The sequence below is a fragment of the Balaenoptera acutorostrata genome, chromosome 11 (assembly GCF_949987535.1).
Source record: "Balaenoptera acutorostrata chromosome 11, mBalAcu1.1, whole genome shotgun sequence".
NCBI classification, from domain to species: Eukaryota; Metazoa; Chordata; class Mammalia; order Artiodactyla; family Balaenopteridae; genus Balaenoptera; species Balaenoptera acutorostrata.
Window position 1 is genome coordinate 65,294,377 of NC_080074.1, and position 17,179 is coordinate 65,311,555.

Below are 17,179 nucleotides of genomic sequence, written 5' to 3' on the forward strand. Positions count from 1 at the left end.
ACGGAGCCTGTCAGCGGCAAAGATGGTGGAGAGATAAGGCCCTGACACCCAGCTCCAGTTACAGGCAGGCAGCATCAGCTGGTCGGGTGTCACGGACTCCCGGCGCCTCCTCCCGCCCGCTTGGACCCATCCACTTGGGCAGTTCCGCAGCGCAGAGCTGCCTGGTCCCTGAGGGGTGAGGATACCAGGAAGGAGGGGGCGGGAGGAAAGTGCTGTGCGCCGCCTCCTCCTCTTCCGCTTGCAAATCCGCAGAGGCCTCCGCCGCAGCCTCCAGGCCCGCCCTGGCCCGCTCCTCCCCCCATCTCCCGCCCCCCTCCCTGCGCCTGGATGGTACGCTCCGGTCCTCCTGGCCCGGCTGCAGTGGATGTTGCTAGAACCCACGCGGAGGAAGGAAGAGACGCAGGCAGGCTGCGGTGACCCAAGCGGCCGCCCCTGCCTCAGGGACCCCTTCCCGGAGAGACGGCACCATGACACAGGGAAAGGTACCGGCACCTCCCCCACCTGCATCATCCTCCATCCTCTGGTTCCCCCACCTCCCTGTCATCCTAAGCAAACTCTCAGGACCACTGTAAGCATCCTCCCTTGGCTCTTATGCGAAGGTCCTGCGTGGTCCTTGCTGAAGTCAGAGGCCCAAAAGGCCTGTTTCAAGGAATGGGTTGTGGCCTCTTCCTGCCCACCAGGCTCACCTCTCCTCCCATCTACATTCTACCAATTGCTCTGGCATCACAGGAGCCTTCACAGACGCCCACGTCCCCTTAAGGAGTCAGCTTAGGCTTGGGGTGTGTGTGTGTGTGTGTGTGTGTGTGTGTGCGTGCGCGCATCCCCAGGGTGAGCCCTGAGGGGCAGTCCCTATGGGGCATCCCCAACTCTGTCCAATCCCAACCCCAACCATATTATACTCATCTTTTACACCCTTCACAGAACACCCCCCACCCAACTCCCTGTCATTATTCCATATCTGGATACAGCCCCTGTGGTTGGGGGGTTACTATGGCAACCCTGCTTCAGGATGTTCTAATTTTTGTTTTGGCTTTGGCCAGACGTAGGACTGAATGGGACCGGATAAAACATCTTCTCTTTTTGTTCCTGTTTTAGGCCTGAAGTGTAGGGGAGGGGCTGGGGCAGAGACTTGGCTGGCCTAGTAGGGTTATGTAACATCAATAGCCTGTGGAATTATACAACCACCAGGGCCTGGGGCAAAGAAGGAGGGTCCTCTGGCCCTCTGCTTGGGGGTGCTAAGGATTGGGCAGAGAAAACAGAAGAAGGGCCTCCCCTCCACTCCCCCTTCTTTTCTCAGAGATGAGCCTCAGAGCCAATGGCATCTTTCCTGGGCTCTCAGACACTCCTTTCACTGTTTTTTAAGCTCATCAGGCCTCAAAATGATGTCATTGGGTGATACCACCTCGTGCCATTTGGACAGACTTCACTTGGTAATGCCGGATGTTGGGGGGCCAGGACCTAGGGTCAGCAGGGTGGTTGTTGGTGAGGAGGACCAATCTGGACCGGGCTGAAGTCAGAGGTGATAATCCTTTTCCCAGGCACAAGCCCTGGGTCTGGGCTCAGAGAACCTTGGTTCCAGTGGGCTGAAATGGATTCTCCTGGGCATGACCCTTCTGATCTGGGTGATGAAGGGTGTTGGGGAGTAGGAGGGATGAGCCCGGGCCCTACTCCCACAGGCCTGGGTTCTGAGGCCCTTCCCTAAGGACGCAGGGGTGGGGTTCACCATGGTGAAAATGAAGAGCTCCCCGCTCTGTGGATTCTCTCCCTCCATTTCCCACCTCCACCTCCACCAGTCACTTTGCTGACGCTGCTTCCTGTCTTGAGGTGAATGTATTGCCCCTGCCTCCTCTGCCCCTCACCCCAGCTTGCTCCCAGGCTTTCTGATGATGGAAAAGACCCCTCCAGTTCAGTCATCCTCAGGGCTGGATGGAAGCAGGAACCTTCTGGTGCTCGTCCATCTCTGGGCTGCCTCAGCTAGACGCTGCCCGCAAAGAAGGAACTTTGCAGCCTTCCTCAGTGGCCCTGCAGGTTTAACTCATTCTTTTTGAAACCAGACCTAAATCCCGTTTGTTTTCTGAGGTTCAATCCTTTTGGTGACGTTTCAGTTTTCATACCATCCCTGCCTCCCCAATCTTCCCTTCCCTGGCGGCATCATTCGGGCCCTCCCAGCCCCTATCTTCTCACCAAAGCTAAACTTGCACATTGTGGAACCGGGACCATATCTGAGTGTAAACAGACTTGAATTTTCAACCTGCCATGGGTTATTTCCCACTGGGCCTCAGTTTCCTCATCTGTAAGATGAAGGAAGGGGCTGAATGAGGAGGTGCTTTCCCTTCCATCAGTGACAGTCTGATTCTGTTCTGGTTTGAGGGAGAGGCTGAGGTTCCAATAGCATGAGGCCAAAATGGACTCTTAGCCAGGAGCCTCTTGCCCCTCTGCTCCCCTGCAGCCCCCATTCCTCTTCCTCTTTTTTTTTTTTTTTTTTGTTTGCGCCGCCCACAGCATACGGGATCTTAGTTCCCTGACCAGGGATTGAACCCGTGCCCCCTGCAGTAGAAGCATGGAGTCTTCACCACTGGACTGCCAGGGAAGTCCCCCTCTTCCTCTTTTTTCCCTCTCCTCTCCCCTTTCTGTTTCCCTGCTCTCCCATCCCCACCCTCCTTGGTCATCTGCAGCCCAGCAGAAGGAGGCCAGTCCCAGTGGACGGTGCCTGGGCTCTGCAGCCCGGTGGGCCATGTGTGGCTCTGAGTCATTCTTCCTCTCTGATCCTCAGTTGCTTCATTTAAAAACAGGGATCAAAATACAGTGAGCAAGGTAGCAGGGAGATTCAATGAGAGGACCTTTCATTCAGTAATACTTTTAAGGGCCTACTACGCTGTGCCAGGCCCTTCCCTGGACCCCAGGGAAAAGGTGGAACCATATAGAGCCAGTCCCTGCCCCGGGGACAGTGACCACCAATGGTGGGCTCTCCTAAGAATTTTCTCCTTCCTCAGTTCTTATCCCAGCTCCAGTGTGTGCCCCTGGCCAGCCCTGACCCCCCCTGGAGCTCAGTTCTCCCATCCGTGAAATAAGGAGATTCTTTTTTTTCCAGATTTATTGGGGTATAATTGACAAATAGAAATTGTATATATCTAAGGTGTGTGATATTTTGATATACATATAACTTGCGGAATGATGACCACAATCAAGCTAGTTAACACATCCATCACTTCAGACAGTTACCTTCTGTGTGTGTGTGTGTGTGTGTGTGGCAAGAACACTTATGATCTACCCTCTCAGCAAATTTCAAGTACAAAATACAGTATTGTTAACTATAATCACCAGGCTGTAATCAGATCTCCAGAACTTTTTCATCGTGCATAACTGAAACCTTGTGCCCTTTGACCAGTATCTCCCCATTCCCCCCACCCCCCAGACCCTGGCAACCACCATTCTACTCTGTGCTTCTACGAGTTCGATAATTTTAGATTCCACATATAAGTGAGGTCCTGCAGTTTTTGTCTTTCTGTGTCTGGCTTATTTCACTTAGCGTGATGTCCTCCAGGTTCATCCATGTTGTTGCAAATGACAGGCATTCCTTCTTTTTTAAGGCTGAATAATATTCCATTGTATATATACCCCACATAAAATAGGGAGATTCTTGTCTGCACCACCGCCGTTCCTAGTGCAGGTGAGAAAATACCCATGGAAGTTCCAGAAATTGAGGGGCTGGGGAAGAGGACTTAGAAGGTGCCCTCTCCCCGGTGACTGTCTCTCTCTGCCTCTACTCCACAGCTCTCTGTGGCTAACAAGGCCCCCGGGACAGAGGGGCAGCAGCAGGCGAATGGTGAGAAGAAGGAGGCCCCAGCAGTGCCTTCGGCCCCACCCTCCTACGAGGAGGCCACCTCTGGGGAGGGGCTGAAGGCAGGAGTCTTCCCACCAGCCCCCTCGGCTGTGCCTCTCCACCCCAGCTGGGCCTATGTGGACCCTAGTAAGTCTCAGCTCCTGGGTGGCTGGAGCATCAGGGGGAGTGGTGGGCCCAGATGGAAAACCTGCGTAGGAAGAAGTTGCCCAGAAATAGACACACTGTGTGGTTGTTGTATGAGGCTCTGATGTCAAAGGCTTGGGATTTGGAGGACTGTTCTGAGGGTAGGGCAAGGAGAGCTCCGTGAAGAAGGAGTGATACAGTTTCTGCAGTCATAGTTCTCTTGGATGGGGAAGAGGGGCTTTTTCAAGTCACCAAGCTAGGGCAAAAAGAGGGGACAGATGGGGAAGAAAAACCAGGGGCTGGTCTAGAAGAAAGGGATGCAGAGAGGGAGTGAGAGAGGTCAGAGTGGACACAGGAAGGAGTAGTACAAGGCTACAGCTAACTGTGGCCTCAGCTGGGGCTGGCTCCCTGGGAGTGTGGGTACAGTTTGCTGACATGCTGGCTGATCTGAAACCTGTCCCCCTGGAGGCCCCAGGGTTGTTTAGGGCGGGGGCCTGAGGATCCACTTCACCCATCACTCTCCTTGTCTCTCTACCCTCCCCCAGGCCTTAACTGGGGGCGGGAGAGCACGATGTGGGGCAGGTGTGTGGATGCCAGCCTTAGCGTCCCTCACGGCCAGGCACAGTTCCTAGGCCGACCCGCTGTGGCTTACACCAGCTCCTTGCAGACTAAGAATCATGGCCAGTGGGGGCCCCTCTGTTGGGTGTGGCAGCCTGTGGGAGCTTTGCCTCAGGGCTGGGAACGTACAGCTCCCGCAAGCTGCAGGGAAGTCTTCCTCAGCCCCTTCGGCCTCCCTCAGCAGCCCCTCGACCCCCTCCCCCACCTTGTCACCCCACCCCCACCCCCAGCAGAATTCTAGAAGGCATCCCGGGGACAATGCCTCAGACAGTCTCTACTCACAAGGAGCAGCCACCATGGTCCACACCTCCCACCACAAAGCCCCTCGGCCCAAACCCAAGCAGACCCACCCCACCGTGACCTACTGGAGGGCCTTTGAAGGTCTGGTGTTCATGGGAGCTCTTCCTCCTGCCCCTGACACCCACAGGACTGCTTTTTCTCTCCTTTTCTCCCCCTCTGTGGCCTGGCCATTTGGGCTTTGGTGGGGGACGTGGACAGAATGTGAAGGAGTGAAGGATAAGAGGTTTAGGGTCTCCAAGCCCCAGGTTGGCAGTGGGTCCACCTCCCTCCCTCTTCCTCATTTCCCATATCCTGGTTGCCAGGACTGGCTGCCTTAAGGAATGTTTTCCAATGAACTGTCAGGGCAGAGGAAAGCAGCTCATTTCAGTCAGCATGTAACAAACATTTACTAAGCGTGCACCAGGCACCGTGTCTGGCACTGAGCTAATTTCTGGGGATGCATTGATTTGCAAGCCCTTCCCTCACAGAGCTGACAGTGTAGACAAGTAAATGGATGATTACCACATGGTGAAAGGCAGTGATGGAGGCCTTGGCAGTTCAGCTAACCCGCCTGACAGTCAGGGAAGACTTCCTGGAGGAAGGGGTATCCATGAGGGTAGTCCTGAAAGATGGCATGTATTAGCTTGGTGAAGAGGTGGGAAAATGAGTGTCCAAGGCTGAAAGAAAGAATGTGCAGGGGCCTAGAAGCAAGAGAGCACATTACTGAAAAAAATATAGTCAGGCTGGAGGAAAGTAGAAGGGAGTAGTGTGCAGTGGGGCTGGAGGGCTCGTGGGAGGCTGAGGAGGCTTTGTTAAGGAACTTGAACTTGAGTAAAAGGCAGTGAGGAGCCATCAAAGAGTTTGAAGCAGGACAGTGCCGAGGTCAGATTTGAAAGACCAAGACAGGCTATTGCTGTGGAGGGGAAGGTCATGGAGAACTGGCAGGGATGGTGGAGACCAGAGCGGACACATCTGAGGCCTTAGGAATGACCCAGACGAGGGATGAAAGAGAGAGGGTGGTGTCGTCAGCATCAGGCACAGAGCTTTCACTTTTATCTCATTTCATCCCCATGAGGTGGATATCACCAACCCATATCACAGAAGAGGCAAAGAAGGCTGGTGACTTGCTCAAGGTCACACAGCTAGTCAGTCTTGGGGAGGGATCCACGTGTTTGCTTACAGAGCCCATGCCCTTCCGAAAGCCTGAGTTCTGGGACCAGGCCCCCAAACTTCACCCACACCCACACGCCACTTCTTGCCCTTGTCCTGGCTCTATTTCCCCTCCAGCCTCCCCCCATCTCTGGTTCCCAGCTGGAGCACCAGCAGGTCCACCCCACCAATGAGTCCCCAGTTCCCACCCCCGGGGCCTCAGAGCAAGCCGGGGTAGGACCTTTGACTCTGGAATGTGTGAGGTAGCCCCGGGGGAGTGGCTGTCCTTCTCTGATTCTCAACCACAAGGGAGCCAGAATGTCCAGGAAGGGGGATGGGGGGCACAAGGGGGAAGGGCCACATTTGTATGGCAGAGCTTGGGCCCCAGGGAGCCCGCACTTGGGTTGGGAAGGGGAGATGACAGTTCCTTCTCAGACTCGGAACAGGAAAGGTGAGGGGCAACCTGGGAGAGATCTGGGATCTCTGTGGGATGGGATGGGATGGGGTGGGGCAGGAGGTTTGAGAATGGGGCTGGAGAGAAGGGCTTTGCCTGGTCCGGAAAACCAGTCTGACGAAAGGTAGCTCTGAGCCGTTGGGGGTGGGGTTTATGTGTGTGGGAGCGCTCATGGCCCTCCCTGCCCACCTAGGCAGCAGCTCTAGCTATGAGAGTGGTTTCCCCACTGGAGACCATGAGCTCTTCACCACCTTCAGTTGGGACGACCAGAACGTTCGCAGAGTCTTCATCAGAAAGGTAACTGCCTCCCCCAACTCTCCCAGACTGGGAAGCTGGGTGGGGGGATCCTCTCGAGAAGCCGCTGGCCCGGTCTCCTGCCCAGAGGCCATCCCTCTCCCCATCCTTGTGATCCCACACCTACTGGGAAGTTGGAGTGCCCACTGCCCCCTGCTGCGGCTGAACACGTGGTCTCTTCTCTCCAGATCCCATGGGTGTGGGCTCTGGAGCATCTTTGCTGTCCTTTCGCCTTGTCCTGGATTCATTCCAATGCCCCCTAAGAAGGAGGGTGGAAGGCCCAGGATGCGGGTCTGGAGGGTAGATAGAGTCGCCAGGAAGTTGGGGTCTCCCTGAGCCTTGCTGGGGGCTTGAGCCTCCCTGGCCTCCAACAGGGCCCCCCAAGCTGAGCGGAACCCCCCTCTCACCCCCAGGTCTATACCATTCTGCTGATCCAGCTGCTGGTGACCTTGGGTGTCGTGGCTCTCTTTACCTTCTGGTGAGTTGGCTGTGTGGACCAGCACGTTCCACGGGTGGTGGCACCGGGTCTCGGCCTGGGGAGGAGGGTCCAGAGTCAGACTGTTCTTAGGACCGTCTGCCTGAAGATGTTGGTGCAGGGCAGCGGCCCACCTCATGCTGGGAAGAACCTTGGACCGCGCACAGGGAGGGGTCCTCTGTCCAGCAGGGGGTGGCCCTGTGCTTTCTGGGCCTGCAGGTGTCTGTGAAGCAGTCGTTCCTCTCAGATGCAGCAGCCCTACACCTGGGCGCATCCAAGTCTCAGCCCGAGACTGGGAGACTGTGGCTGGAGCTCCCTCCCCCACCAGGGGTGTGGTCTCTCCTTTCTTCCTCTCAAGTCCTGTGAACTGGCAGGCAGGGTGGGGGGTGGGGGGCAGGTGCAGATGTTGAACCAGAAATGGAGACAGAGGGTAAATTCTGATTCTCTCTCCCTCCCTTCTCTGCAGTGACCCCGTTAAGGACTATGTCCAGGCCAACCCAGGCTGGTACTGGGCATCCTAGTAAGTATACCCAGGCCCCTTCCCAGAACACCCTCCGCAGCCAAGGTGGGAAATCTCCGCTGACAGAATCCCAGCCCATGACCTCTCCCCATCCCATAGGAACTGCCTCACAAGAGCATGGCCAGAAGGGGCCTTCTGGGGTGTTTAGAGCTGAGGGGGAGGGGAGGAGATGGGCGTTGGTTCTGGTGCCTGCACAAGGAGGGAAGGGTGGAACTGGCTAGGGAGACCCAGACCTTGGCCTGGAGGAGAAGGGGGGCTGGAACACCTTGGCCCACACTAATGATAATGTTGCTACTCAATATTAACATAGTTGTTATTAATGCTTGTGAATTATTAATCATAAGAGCTACCACTTATAAAGTGCCTAATAAGGGCTGGGCATTGTTCTACGTGCTTGATGTGCAGTGTTGCATTCACTCCTCAGAAAACTAAGTCTCAGAGAGGTTGAGTAATTTGCCCAAGGTCACACAGGTAGGCAGTGGTAGAGCTGGGATTCAAACCCAAGATTCAGGTTGACGCTTGTACTCTTAATCCCTCTGCTTGGCCGACTCCCTTCCCCTCGAGCAGTTGGCTCTTGCTTGTCCTATACTCTTTAAGGAACGTAGCAGGTAACTTGAGAGGTTATTCTGACCCTCCTATGTGGGCAATTAAGGAGTCATTCTGGATACTTCCAGGCCAGACCACCCTGTTCAAAGCAGAACTACTGTCAGCAAAGTCTCCTTCAGCACCCACTGTGAGCCCAGGCCAGAACTGGAGCTGTTGGGGAGGAGGCCTCTGCAGGGGGAGGGAGTGGGCATACAAGGCAGCCTGTGAAAGAGCAGCGTTCAGAGGAGGGCGAGCCCTCAGTCCATGTCGGTGGGTGCGCCTCAAAGGGTGAGCCAAGAGGCCTGGGGACCGGGGTGACTTAAGCAAAAGCATGGGAGTGGGAGCGCACGTGGTACATTGGGTAAATTAGGGACCAGGCTGGCAGAGCACAGCAAGGCTCCGTGAGGGGAATCGGGACATCCCAGGGAGCTGCGAGGCCTTCTGGGGTGGAGGCTCTGAATGTCCACCCAAGGAGCTTGCACACTACAGCTGTCCCAGGCCTGTTCCTGGATGGGGATCTGGTGGGAACGTAGGCTCAGCCCAGAGCCTCCTGGACCACCCGAGCCCAGAACAGTCCCAGAGTGGGCCTCCAGTTAACAGAAGCCAGCCGAAGGCTGACAGGAAGGAGGCATCCTGGCCTCTGGGGCTCCCCAGGGGAGCGGAGCGGTGGAGGAGAAGCTCAGCCAAGTTGGGGGTCCCAGGGGAGGAGACATTCACACCCAGAGCCTTTCTTAGGGCGCAGGACAGAGGGCCTGTCTGCAGACCAGGCAGGGAGGCGGGCGTCTTGCGGGACGGGAGGCACTGTAGGGGAAAGCTAATGAGGCCCCAGGGACTGCCACCCCGGCCAGCCCCCGTGGCGGGTTGGCATGGCTCCCGGCACGTCAGCACCGCCTGGCAGCCTCTGCGCCCTGCCACCTCGGGAGTGTGGTCCCCAGGCCCCTCATCAGGCCTCCTGCGGGAGGGTCTTTGGAACTCTGTGTCCTAAGCAGATGGTGGCAGGGGGACAGTCCAAGAATAAGCAGGCTCTAGAATTGAGGGCAGAGTCCACCCCACTGAGGGTGGTGTGAGAATTTGACCTCTGAATGGTGAGAGGTCCTTCCTCCTCAACATCTCCAGGCAGAAAACAGATGCTGTCCCAGACTCAGGGGTGGGTGGGTGTGGAGAGAAGTCGGAAGTGTGCTTTCCATGGACCGTGTGCTTTCCATGGAGCGTCACAAAGCCTTAAAGGTGCTTGGGAATTCACCACCAAGATGCTGCCCTGTTCTCTAGAAAGCCAGCCTGTTGCTCTGCCCCACCCTGCCCCCTCCCCACGTCACTATCCAGTCCTGAGTCTGCCTCTGGGTCTGAGACCTAGCAGGTCTGACACCTAGTGGGTCTCACGTCCTCCAAATACCAAGCCCTTAATAGCAGTAAGAATAAAACAGGTCTTTTTCTATGTATGAAGCACTGTGCCACGTGATTTGCAGATATTCTTCATTTGATCCTTAACAACAACCCTACGAGGCAGATACTGTTATTATCCCCATTTTATACGTGAGAAAATTGAGGCTCAGAGAGAAGATGTTGCTTCCTAAGCAGCAGAGCCAGGATTGAACCCTGTCTTTCTGATTAAGAAGCTCGTGCACTTCCCCTCCATGCTCTGCTGCCTCCCCACAGCCTGGGACTGGTCCTGGAGCATCATAAGTTGGGGGAGGACACTGGGTTTGGACCCTGGCCTCCACCTAAGCCTCGTGCTTCGGTATTGACATTCTGTAAACAGACCATGGCTCTAGCTCAGGCCCTGGGGCCCAGGCTCTGACAAGCAAGTCTGTCTTTCACTTCTTCTGTGACTTATTCTTCGCTCCCTGGGATGGCAGCCTTCCAGCACCACCCCCCTCCCCCCAGCCCACGCTTTCTCCAGGCCCCAATCATCTCCCTCAGTGGGCTCTCGCCTTATTGTCTGATTGCTCCTTCTGAGCCTTGCAGGCCTCCCTACCGTGCGGGGGAGGAGTAAGGGCTGTGGGGTGGAGGTGGGGGGACCGACAGAGGAGGAAAAGTGTGAGACCAGACTTGGGGGAGGTGGGTCCGAGCCTCTCCAGGAAGCTGTCAGTTAGCCAGGTTCTAGTTATAATAATAACAACTCCCATCTTCAGGTCCCTACCCAGTGCCAGGCCCTGTGCTCAAGGCTGGACTGCATGCTCTCATTCAGTCCTCGCTACAGCCCAGTGAGTTGGTACCAGTATTCCCGTTTTACAAAGCAGGAAGCTGGAGCTCTGCAGTTAAGTAGCTGTTCAAGGTCACACGATAGCGGTGGCAGAGCTGGGATGTGAAATGCGAGGGTCAGCCTCCCAAACTGCCCCATACGCTCCAGGTCATCCGTCCCTCTGCCCTTCCTCCCGACCACTTGTCTTGAGGGTTGAGGAGCTCTGGACCAGAGAGAAAAGGAGGCTGGGCCCTGCCCTCAGGAGGCTTCCAGTCTGGCCAGGGAGACAGGCCCCACACCCAGGATACACATAGACAAGGGTATTATTATTATTGTTATTTTTGTCGAAGTGACTGGTGACTCAAGGGAGCCCAAAAGAGAGCAGATGCTGGGGTATTTCTTAACAACTGGGGCAGGACGACTCCGCTGTTCTTCATGGAGCAGGATGGCCTGCAGCCCTGGCCCTGGCACTGAGAACCCCTCCGTCACTGCGACAGCAGTGATTCATCATTTGAGAACCACTGAAGAATAGGAGAGGGTGAAGATGGAGGGCTCCTGTTCACCAAATCCAATAGGCTTGTCTCAGCCCCTACATTCCCTGTGCTTCCACATTTCATCCAGAAATATTTAAAGATCGCCTAACCCGTGCCAGGCCCTGGGTTGGACGCTAGGTTGTTCCAGATGCTACATCTGGGTGGGGATCAGATGAGCAGACCCGTGGGGTGTGGGCTGCAGGCTTTGGTTGAGTTATGCCCGTGGTGCACAGAGGAAGCCCCGCCAACCTCAGCCCCAGGCATCCTCGCCAGTCGGTCCTTTCCAGCAGGGGCAGAGAGCGGTGGGCACACTGTGAGGGTGCAGAGGGCAATGAGAGGGTAGATGGAGGGGCGGAGTGTGGTGCGGGATGAGCTGGAGAGGTAGGCGGGGGTGGATCACGCAGGGCATCACCAGGTCTTTGGAATTTTAAACAGGAGAGTCACATGATGGGATCTGCCTGTAGCTTGGAGAGTGGAAGGCAGGGCTGGAGGCAGAAGGACCAGATAGACAGAGATGACCCGACCTAAAAGGGTGGTCGTGGGGATGGAGAGAAGGGGACAGATTTGAGGACTGCCTGGGTAGAGGATCAACAGGTTCAAGTGATTAGTTGGGCATGGCAGGGTGAGAGTCAAGGCTGACCGAGGTCGCTGGTTGGGTGAATCGGAGGCTGCATGACATCCTCTGCAACAGGGGATGCAGGAGAAGGAGCAAGGAAGAGGGCAAGTTTGGCTCTAACCTGCTGCATTTGGCATGTTTCTGAACAGCCGTGTTTGCCCGGTAGGCAGTTGGTTATTCAGGTCTGAGGTTGAGAAGGAAATTCTAGATCAGAAATATGGTGTGTGAGTCATGAGCATCTGCCTGATAAAGGGAGTCCCAGGAATGAGTGAGCCCACCCAAGAGGATCATGAAGGGAGACAGTCTGATGGGAGACACCCTGTGCTGAAGGAGATGGAGAAGGAGTGACCAGGGAGGTAGGAGGGGACCCAAGACTGTGTCATTGTGGAACCAGGGAAACAACGAGAGAGATCAGATGTCAGCAAGTCCAGGTCAGATAAGGATGGACAAGTGTCAGTTGGACTCAACAAGGTCATAGCGATGTGGCAAAGCCAGCTCTCATTAAGTGGGACAGGGGCTGGTTTGTTAAGTTGAGGAGTAATTGTGAGATGGAGAAGGTGCCGTGAGTGGAGACAACTTTTTCAAGAAGCTTGGCTGTGAGGGTGGATAAAGTGGCAGTAGCTGGAGCTGGGAAAGATGTTGTTTAAAGATGGAGAACAGCTGAGGAGGTTTGTGAGGGAGAAGATGTAGCAGTCGATGGCAGGGCAGTGGAGGGTGTGGGACCCAGAGGCTTGGGGGGATTCACCTGGGATGGAAGGAGGGACAGGAGGAAGGACACATAGATGCATGACGTGATGTTTGCAGGCGGCAGGCAGGGAGCCAGTGGAGCCCCACCTCCTCTCGAATCTTTCTGCGACACATCAGGCCAGACCAGGCAGGAGAGTGAGGCAGCCTGGGAGGTTTGCAGATGAAGGAGGATGGTTGGCACTGTTGCTGTAGGGGATGGGTGAGAGAACCGAGGAGGGAGATGGGGAAGGATGACAGGTGCCATGTGTTGAGGGCACACTGAGAGCTGGAGACCATGCGTTGGTGTTGGCACCAATCTAGGTAGACATGAGCATGCCCCACCCTTGGGTCTTCAGCCCTCATGTCCCACCTCCTGGACTGGCCTCCACCTCCACTGCTCTCCAGAAGATCCTTAATCCTCAAGCCCTGTCTCTGGGTTCCACCTGAGCCTCCTGCCAGTTTCCCAATGGATACGGCCACCTGATCCAGAAATTCATGCCACAGGCACTTCTTGCTGTGCCAGGTGCTGGCAGGACAGACAAGATCATTGTAGGTAGTGACAGGGCCAGGGAAAGGCCTAAAGGAGGCAGTGTGGGGTGGTGGTTATAAGCTAGGACTCTGGAGGAGAATGCCTGTGTTCCAACCCTGCCTCTGCCATGTGGTAGCTGTGTGACCTTGGACAACTCATCTGACCTCACTGTGCCTCAGTTATAAAGTGAAGAACATGCTTCATAGAGAAGATATGAGGATTATATTAGCTAATACTCATAAAGCATGTAGCTCTCTGCCTGGCATATAGAGAACACTGTATATGAGCTTTCCAAAATATATATAAGTAATAAGATATTGTCTGGGGGGAACCACTTTGCATTGGGTGGTTAACTATCACATGGCAACCAAGATTCAGTATTTCTAGAAGCAGGCTCATCTTATTCCCCTTCCTTTCTTTTGGAATTATACCATCACCCTGCCCATTGCAAGGTTCTAAGATGATCGTGCGCTTAACCAACCCCTGCCCCTGCCCCGTGGCACCCTGCTTAGTGCCCTGTGGGCAGGGGTGGCAGAGAGTGGAATGAGCAGGGGACTTGGTGGAGGGCCTTCAGGGAGGACCAGCTCACCCATCCATCTGTCTCTCACAGCGCTGTCTTCTTTGCGACCTACCTGACCCTGGCCTGCTGTTCTGGACCCAGGTATGATGATGGCTTGAGGAGCAACATGGCTTGTGGGAACATGAGCAGGACCTTGGAAGTTCTGGCCCCAGTCCTGCTCGCCACCAGTGCACCCCTAAGAGGGCCCCATCCTTCTCTGGGCTCCATCAGGCAGGCCTGCCCCTCCCTCCTTTACTTGGCACCTCAGAGGTGGGGGGAGGGTGAAGGCACAGATGGGGGCACACGGGGATGTGGCTGAAGGAAGAAGCTCCGGGGAGTGGGGATGAGTTTGTCGGAGAGCCCTCGTACAGCATGACCCAGCCTGTGCTGCAGGCACCCCCCAACTCTCCTCTGAACTCGGTGGCTTGCCTTACAGGAGGCATTTCCCCTGGAACCTGATCCTCCTGACCATCTTTGTAAGTGATGTGGGAGTGTCTGGGGACAGATGCTGAGTGGGGATGGAGGGAGGAGGGTTGAAGGGTGAGCTTCGAGGGCTAGGAGTTGGAGATAGCCAATGTGAGGTCACTGGGGGAGGCAGGGGTATTTTCACCCCACTTCTTCTGCAAAAACACCCCACCCTCTCTTTCCAAATGGCCTTTCTCTCCCCACTCCATCCACTCTCTCTTTCCATTGTGATTTTGTTTTTAAGAGGTTTGTATGGGGACTCCTAGAGCTATGGATAACAAGAGCCGGGGGGGAGGGTGTGAATCTTAGAAAGGGGGACGAGCAGGGCTGCAGAAAAAAGAAAGGGACAGCTGGGACCTCCTTCACCGGGAGAAATCCTGGAGGTAAATGTGTGTGTGAGCAAAGCAGACTCAGAGTTGAGGGGTACGCACAAGGGGTGGAGACCCAGGCTGGCCCTTGAAGGTGTCTGGGCCCCCAGCATTCCCTCATCCTACTTCTCCTTTCAGACCCTGTCCATGGCCTACCTCACTGGGATGTTGTCCAGGTAAAGGGGCCAGGCGGAAGGGGGCTGGCCACACCCCGAGGGGAGCTGCCCCAAGTACAGTCCTTCCGGGGAGCGTTTGGACGGGGGGTGGGCGTTCAGGCAGGCAGGAGACGTTGGCTTAGAATGCGCTCCTCCTGCACTCTGCCTCCAGGACCTGGCCAGGCTGGTGGGTGGGGGTGGGAGACGGAGGAGAGCAAGGTGACACCTCTCAAGCTGCAGCCGAAAAGACCCCAGGTTCACCATCACACAGTTCCCTATAAGCCACCTCCAGGCACCAGCACAAACCCCTCCCCACCCCCATTTCCACCTCTTCAAGATCCTTCTAACAGGATTTTGAGTCTGAGCGTGATGGGGTGGGGGGGTCCCAGTAGAAAGGATGAGGAGGCAGAGAGAGGGGGGATCCTGGGAAAGGGGAGAGGCTGGGGGCCAGAAGTTGTGGGATCAGGTCCTGGCAGAAGGGGGAGGGCCTGGGAGGAGGGCGAGGGGAGACCAGAAGCCCTGCCCCGAAGCCGACCCCCTGGCCTGCCCATCCTGCAGCTACTACAACACCACATCTGTGCTGCTGTGCCTGGGTATCACGGCCCTCGTCTGCCTCTCGGTCACCGTCTTTAGCTTCCAGACCAAGGTCAGCCCTGGGGCCTGCGGGCTGAGGAAGGTTGGGGCGTGGGGGGGGGGGCTCCAAGCTTGGATTCCCCAGCTGGGGAAGGTAAAAGGCATGAGTAGTGTCTGGGGAGGCCACCTGGGATGGGAGGGGGAGGAACGCCGGGTTCTGGGGTGAGCACAGGAAGGTGGCCTGCTGCCGGGGCCTCGGCCTTCAGGCCAGCACACTGCCCAGCCGGGGCCCCCAGGAACGCCAAGCCGCTCTGTGCAGGCCTGAGGGGCCCGGCAGCTGACGCCCATCCCATCCCTGCAGTTTGACTTCACGTCCTGCCAGGGTGTGCTCTTCGTGCTGCTCATGACTCTCTTCTTCAGTGGCCTCATCCTGGCCATCCTCCTGCCCTTCCAATACGTGAGTCTCCAGGTCTCCCAGCCGGCCCCACGGGGATGGAGGGGGGCGGGGACTGCTGGCCCGAGGGTGCTGTTTCCTCCTACACCCTCCAGGGAAGGCCGGGAGCCAAGGGCTCACAGCCTGCCATCCTGTCCTGCCTCTCCTGGCACCTGCCCTGGGCTGGTTGGCAGTGTAAGCAAACAACGAAGCGAGGCTTTTCTTGACAGGTCTGGGCACCTGCCCACTCCACAAGCCACATCCGCTTCACCTTTCCCATCTTCTCCACTAGGGGGGAGGTGAGGCTGAGGGGGAGGGCTCGGATCACTTAAACCCTAGGCCAGGGAGGGGGCTCCGGAGCTCCATGGGGCCACCAGGCCCAGAGGAGCCCTGAGGAAGGGCTTCCTGGGACTCTTGGGGGATCAGTCAAGTCCAGAGAGGCAGGATCTGGCTGTCCAGGCAGGCGGGAAATGGGACAGTGGGGCTCCGAGCATACCCCTGCCTCATGAGGGTGTCCGTGGGGACAGCTGAATCTCAGCTCTTTAAGAAGTGTCCGGCCTGCCTGGGACATCCCACTAAGACTGCTCAGGGCTCAGTGACCCATTCCAGGCACTCAGGCTGCTGCAGGTGGAGAAGGGGCAGACTGAGGGCATCACAGGAGGGGGTTTGAACCCTGGGAACCCAAGAGAGCAGCTGTTGGACCCATGCTGAGGGCTCACGGCTTGTACCTGCCGCGGGCTCCTCTTAGCTACCTCTAGTACGGGGGTCCCCCACTCTGCCAGGCTGAGAGCAGTATTCCTCACTCCCCCTCCCTACCCCATGCTGCCCAGCCCCAGGTTATTGCCTCCCAGTCCAGAACGTCAGGATTGGTTCTGGCATTTCCTTGGCTCTTCCCAGGATCCTGTTGACGAAGGGAGGAGCCGGAGCTGGCCTGGGGGCCCTCTGTGTATCTAGGATGGGAGGGGCGGGGTACAGGAAGGGGCCCCAGAGCTTCAAAGAACCCTTTGTTGACCCGGGTCAGGCTGATGGAATGCCTATGTTTCCAGGAATCTTCTGGGGGAAGGCTCTTCAGAGGGCACGGCTGGTTTGACACCTCTTGCAAGGTTCCCGCACTCAGCTGGGTGCCCCTGAGGCCTGGGGGGGTGGGGAAAGAGGTTGGGAAGGGGTGCTGTTCCAGCCTCTGCAGGCAATCCCATCAAGCACAGCTGGCAGGGATGCCAGATGCCCCCCCCAACCCCTGGGCCTAAGTCTTTGTCCCCTTCTACCTGAGCCCCTTTACCCACACAGGCAGAGCCAGGAAGCTCCCGACATGGGGACAGACAGCACAGGGATGAGTCCACACTGGGAGAAGGGCGCAGCCTCAGGCCAGACCCAGGCTGGGAGGATGGCAGGGACCCCATAGGATGAGTTGCCCTGGGCCAGCCTGAGCCTGGGGCTGTGTGTGGAGGAAAGAAGTGCTGGCCCGTCTGGACCTCCGCTGCCAGCCCCTCCAGGATCACTGTTATCCTGGGGCTCCCCCACCCACCGTGAGCACACAGGGGATTAAGGACCTCTCAGTCTGGGGCTGGGTTTGGGGGGGTGAGAGGGGGCCCTCACTGGGGAGGTCTGTCCCACACCCTCCATTCTCGGACTGATCCCTTCTCCCTGCCCCTCTGCCGCACTGCCCATCTCGCCATCCTTGAGCCCATTTTTTGTCTGC

At 56.7% G+C, this 17,179-nt stretch overlaps 1 protein-coding gene across 1 annotated transcript in view; it reads left to right on the forward strand.

Annotated features, from left to right (window-relative positions):
* Nucleotides 1-301: 301 nt before the first annotated feature.
* The window catches only part of FAIM2 (Fas apoptotic inhibitory molecule 2), a 33,841-nt gene continuing 16,963 nt past the window's right edge, over nt 302-17,179 (forward strand). The window contains exons 1-10 of the mRNA XM_007179329.3: nt 302-482; nt 3,775-3,970; nt 6,661-6,764; nt 7,175-7,239; nt 7,703-7,756; nt 13,538-13,588; nt 13,923-13,962; nt 14,458-14,495; nt 15,033-15,120; nt 15,409-15,504. Coding sequence (XP_007179391.1) covers nt 468-482; nt 3,775-3,970; nt 6,661-6,764; nt 7,175-7,239; nt 7,703-7,756; nt 13,538-13,588; nt 13,923-13,962; nt 14,458-14,495; nt 15,033-15,120; nt 15,409-15,504 — 747 coding nt within the window. The 5' untranslated portion in view covers nt 302-467. The remainder of the gene's footprint in view (nt 483-3,774; nt 3,971-6,660; nt 6,765-7,174; nt 7,240-7,702; nt 7,757-13,537; nt 13,589-13,922; nt 13,963-14,457; nt 14,496-15,032; nt 15,121-15,408; nt 15,505-17,179) is intronic.